Source organism: Verticillium alfalfae, genomic scaffold (genome assembly GCF_000150825.1).
Source record: "Verticillium alfalfae VaMs.102 supercont1.8 genomic scaffold, whole genome shotgun sequence".
NCBI lineage: Eukaryota > Fungi > Ascomycota > Sordariomycetes > Glomerellales > Plectosphaerellaceae > Verticillium > Verticillium alfalfae.
Window position 1 is genome coordinate 317,140 of NW_003315031.1, and position 5,055 is coordinate 322,194.

Consider the following 5,055-nt stretch of genomic DNA (forward strand, 5'->3'; position numbering starts at 1 on the left):
CAGCCGCCAGCACGTTGCCGCCAACGGCGCGAAACCACGTCGTAATAAAGGTCGGCATGGTGGGTGACGCACAGATCGGCAAGACGAGCTTGATGGTCAAGTACGTCGAGGGCAGCTGGGACGAGGACTACATCCAGACACTGGGTGTCAACTTTATGGAGAAGACAATCTCCATCCGCAACACGGAAATCACTTTCTCCATCTGGGACTTGGGCGGCCAGCGCGAGTTCGTCAACATGCTGCCGCTCGTATGCAACGACGCCGTCGCCATTCTGTTCATGTTCGACTTGACGCGAAAGAGCACACTCAACAGCATCAAGGAGTGGTACCGACAGGGACGTGGGTTCAACAAGACAGCCATTCCCATTCTCGTGGGCACCAAGTACGACCACTTTGTCAACTTTCCCAGGGAAGACCAGGAGGAAATCTCCAACCAGGTGCGTTGACTGCGCCCTCCGTATCGAAGGCCGTTACTAATGAGTCGTCCCCAGGCTCGTCGCTTTGCCAAGGCAATGCGCGCCGCCCTCATCTTCAGCAGCACAAGCCACAGCATCAACGTGCAAAAGGTGCGTCCTGCCGCCTACCGCGAGCCCTCTACCTTCGCTAGCTGTGACGCTAACCCCTCCACCTCAGATCTTCAAGATTGTCCTGTCCAAAGCCTTCGATCTCAAATGCACGATTCCTGAGATCGAGAACGTCGGCGAGCCCCTCCTGCTCTACCAAAGCTGCTGATCGCCAAGGGGAGCTGCCGACTTCCCGCGATCAGCCAGCTACGCCGCTAGCTACAACCCGCCGATGCTTGCCTCTAAATCGCATGCACACGGATCATGACCACGCCCGCCAATCATGGCGTTCTACGAAGAATCATCGCTGCCGGGCTCCGCCACCCGGTTTTGGCATGCCTTCACCCGCGTTCAACGGTAACTGCAGGTACTCTACCACGCCATACAACGGCCGGACCGGACAGCGTTGACCAGAATCAAAACCCACCACCATTCCAATCACCAGGGGCTCAACCACCCTGCACCATTTCCTTTGTTCACAAATCGCCGCGCGCCCCTAGAATACAGAGCTTATAGTGTTTAAGTCGCAATCCGCAGGCCCCAGAGGCCACACATTTGCAATTATTGGCAGGAAGGGAATGGAGGGAAAGGCCGGGCAGGAAAGGCCGGTAGGCAGCATGCATTGAGGCAGGAGGGCGAACAAAGCATGGGAATGATACGCTCCAGGGAGAAGAAGAGAGAGCAGGAAAACAGAAGAGGAAGTCTCGTTCGGACGGAGACCTCTTTTTCCGTCGGTTCGTCTTTGTTTGTTGCTGGTGGACAGGAAACCCGCCTGTGTATATTTTTTTTCGGACGGCCAGCTCCTGCCGATGAGCGAGGAGAACGAAATCTTGCTGATGCTTTTGTGCTGCCGGGTTCTTGAACTGTGTTTTGCCGCGAGATGCGCGAGGTGCTCTGAAGTCTAGTTGGAGAGTTGCTGCTCTCGACGCGTCTTCGCTGGGAGCAGGCCTGAGCTCAGCTAGGTGTGTTCACCACGGTTGACGACGCTTCTGGGCATTGTTGCTGTGCATTGCGACATGCTTGACGGACCTTTGTTGGATGCCTTTGCAATGTCACAACGGGACGAACAGCAGTGAGCAATGGGGATCCATTGGTTTCATGGCTGAACGTAGGCATCATAGTCAACTTTTACCCCTTTATGATGTGACTCACCTCTGGATGGGAAAAGGAACCCCCATTGGGATTGGGCCATATTCCACATCTAATACACTTGGAAGAAGTGGCTGACACACGTTAAAAGGTAGAGTTCGTATAGATACCCTGACAGCCCCTTTCGCTAGTACTGGAAAACCGAACACCTCCGTCATCAAGTCGTTATCCGTGACAAACCTGGAATCCAATAGTTCATGACCCGTCATCATGTTTCACCACGCTTGGTTGTTCTAGCAATGCACTTAGACAGCTACAGAAAGGTCTAGCATCTAAGAATATTGATAGCTCCCTACTTCGCCCCCTCTAGCAGCACAGACCCCTCCGAAAAGCCCTTGCAAAGCTTCTCCGCAATGCAAATTTTCACGTGGCAGAGATGCGGTCGTCTTCAATATCGTGAACCTGCCCCTTCTCCGATCGCTTCACCATCCCAGGGTCCGGCGCATGGTGCTCGGGGGAGATGACAGCAGGCGCGACGACGACAGCCGGGCGTTCCACCCCGGGTCCGGCAACGAGCGGCTTCCTCACGACACGGGCGGGACTCTCGTGACGTTCGGGGATCGAAGACAGCCTCGTCGATAGGGGGCTGCCTATCTCCGACGACCGTGAGCGTGACGACCGCACCGACCTGGCCGACCGCGGCGGCATTGTACTACTCATCGACGGAAAGGCCTGGGGCGACAGCGTACTTCCTGATCGTGAACGAACGTGAACCGGCGCAGAGGGTGGATTCGCGCAGCAGCTTGACGGGGGCCGGCACGCGAAGGCGCTGAGGCAGATCCAGAAGAGCCAGCAGAGGAAGGCCCAGAAGCCGCGGCGGTGGGCGTACTTCTGGACCCGGGCGTCAATTTGGATGGGGACGCAGAAGCAGACTACACCACCATGAGAACGAGAATGTCGTTGGTCGTGGGCAGGAAAGTTTCGGACTCACGGTGGCTGTGGGTTGCTTTGCGCCTCGACGAGGAGGTTGGCCTGGCTTTTTCCCGGCTGTATTGGCGCGAGCTGCCTCGCTCGAGATCCGGAACGGCTCTGTTTGGGTCGGCAGCCATGTAGAAATCGTACAGATGGCTGATTGCGTCGTTTTCACTCATACGGACGCTGCTGTTCATCCTAATATCATGGGTCTTGTTGAGGAAGCATAATGCTGGGATCAACGGTATATCTGACGAACTCAGGTACCATACATACAAGTACTGCAGACACTGTAAAGGATCACCTGGCCCATTGTCTGATCCTCTGATGAGGGCAAGTATTATGAGGCCGGGGTGGAAGGTGCAACGGGTGTCCTCTCAGAGAAGGAGTGATGCTCAGATTGTGAGAACCGGCAATCACCTTGGTGTTCACTTTCGAAAGCCAGGTTTGAAGGCACACAATCGCCAAGCTGATATGTTCGATAGGGAAGAGACTAAAGTCCTTTGTGTTCGATCATGACGCAACACGTTGGAGTCAGCTCAGTTCTTGGTACAGAGCTGCCGGAGGCTGCTGGCTCATCATATTCGCGTATTGTAAGAGAGCATTGAAATCAAAATGCTCTGCTGCTCACCTTACCCAGGTACCCGGGTACATGGTAGGCAGGTAGCTGGTTATCAAGGAGCAGGGACGACTCAAACAAGGTCGAAGCTGTGAACGTCAGAGGCGGGGTCTCCTGGCGCCCCTTCCGCCCCACCTGCTCATTGCACCTGCCTATCGGCTGGTTCCAGCTCCTTCCGCCGCACGCCGATGCGGCTCAGTATACCTGCCTGGAGCTCTGATTTGACCCCACCAACCAACGATAGGCCTCGAATCGACCTGACGAACGCCGCCTACAGTTCCTCCCTCCCAGCAAACCGAAAGCTCAATAGATATCCTGCTCCACGACCCTTCAGTAACTACAACTCGATTAGCCAGTATCAGCAAGCCCGTCCTCCGCATGGTCCTATCGACAGACGGAGAGCCCTCTCTTTGACCCTGCGAACCCGATCCCCTCCCCACCGTGGTTCCGCCTCACCCCGCCTTCGCCGCCATGACGACCACGGTGAACGCGACGCCCCAGGCGGTCATGTCGCTGGTCACGAAGCTGTCGGAATCAGACCCCGACTATCGCTTCATGGCCCTGAATGATCTGATTGCTCTTTTCGAGAAAGGAAAACCCGACTTTCTCCACCATGACTACAATGTTGCTGCCCGCACTGTCGACAGCATCATCAGGACTCTAGATGACCAGAACGGCGAGGTCCAGAACCTGGCGATCAAATCGTGAGAACTGCCCGCTCCTTCCCCTTCACTCATGGTGAGACTTCTGGCTAATCAACGGTGTCCAGTCTCGGCCCGCTCGTTACCAGAGTGCCTTCCAACATTATCGCCCCCATGCTCGAGAAGCTCTCGTCGATAAAGCTTAGAAACTCTGTCGACAATGCGGTTCCGTCGCTGGCCCTCCGGGCCGCCATCATGTCGCTGCCCCGCCCAACACCCGGCGTGCCTGTCACAAGGGATGTCCAGGAAGCATACACAGCCGTCAGCCGTGTCCTGATACCCCGCATGGTCGGTCCCGGCAAGCTTCAGCCCTCACAATCCAAGGTTCCTCTCCCGAACATGCCGGAAGGCATTCTGCAGAGCGACGCGGACCTGAATGCTGAGTCGGTAGACGTGCTTATTGAGATTGTGAGATCGTTCGGTCCAATGCTCCTGCCCGCCGAAATCGACGCCATGCAGGACACAGTCATCAGCATTCTCGAGCACGACCGCGGCTCATCCGTGGTCAAGAAGAGGGCCGTGGTGGCTGTGTCCATCCTCGCGTCACATCTGTCGGAGCAGCTCCTCGAGCAGATGGTCTCTAGGATGGCTGCTGTTCTTGCGAAGCCCGACATCTCCGCCGTCACCCGCCGATTGTACATCACCATCAGCGGCTCGGTCGCTCGTTCGACCCCCCACCGCTTTGGACCACACTTGCAAACCCTCGCACCGTTCCTGTTCAAGGCTCTGGGCGAGGAGGAGCTCGCCGAGCACCTCGAGGCCATCAGTGATGGCGACGACTTGGGCCAGGACTTTAACGATGTCCGAGAGGCTGCGCTGACCGCCTTGGAAGCCTTCCTTGCCTCATGCCCGGCCCAGATGGAGGCTTTTACAAATGAAACGATAATCGCCACTCTTCGCTTCCTCCGATATGATCCCAACTCGGCTGTGGATGATGACGAAGAAGAGATGGATGTTGATGAGGAAGATGATTTTGAAGACGAAGAAGACTTTGACATGGGAGGCGAGTTTGACGATGACGACGATGCCAGCTGGAAGGTTCGTCGAAGCGCAGCAAAGGCTCTGTACACCGTTTATCTCCACCAGAGGCAGCGGAGAGCTCCTCGATAAG

The 5,055-nt window shown here is 56.2% G+C and overlaps 3 protein-coding genes across 3 annotated transcripts in view; 2 read left to right on the plus strand and 1 right to left on the minus strand.

Moving 5' to 3' along the window:
• Nucleotides 1-56: 56 nt before the first annotated feature.
• VDBG_06527 (septum-promoting GTP-binding protein) lies at nt 57-732 on the plus strand (the record flags this gene model as incomplete). The annotated part of the gene is made up of 3 exons (XM_003002919.1): nt 57-437; nt 492-566; nt 634-732. 3 exons carry the CDS (start codon nt 57-59, stop codon nt 730-732), a joined length of 555 nt encoding a protein of 184 aa, XP_003002965.1.
• Nucleotides 733-2,075: 1,343 nt separating this feature from the next.
• Nucleotides 2,076-2,761, minus strand: VDBG_06528 (predicted protein; the record flags this gene model as incomplete). Its single annotated transcript, XM_003002920.1, has 2 exons — nt 2,076-2,584; nt 2,644-2,761. The coding sequence occupies 2 exons, from the start codon at nt 2,759-2,761 to the stop codon at nt 2,076-2,078; spliced, it is 627 nt and encodes a 208-aa protein (XP_003002966.1).
• A 953-nt stretch (nt 2,762-3,714) lies between these two features.
• The window catches only part of VDBG_06529 (cullin-associated NEDD8-dissociated protein), a gene marked incomplete at both ends in the record, with an annotated part of 4,299 nt that continues 2,958 nt past the window's right edge, over nt 3,715-5,055 (plus strand). Inside the window, 2 exons of the mRNA XM_003002921.1 lie at nt 3,715-3,947; nt 4,013-4,982. Coding sequence (XP_003002967.1) covers nt 3,715-3,947; nt 4,013-4,982 — 1,203 coding nt within the window. The remainder of the gene's footprint in view (nt 3,948-4,012; nt 4,983-5,055) is intronic.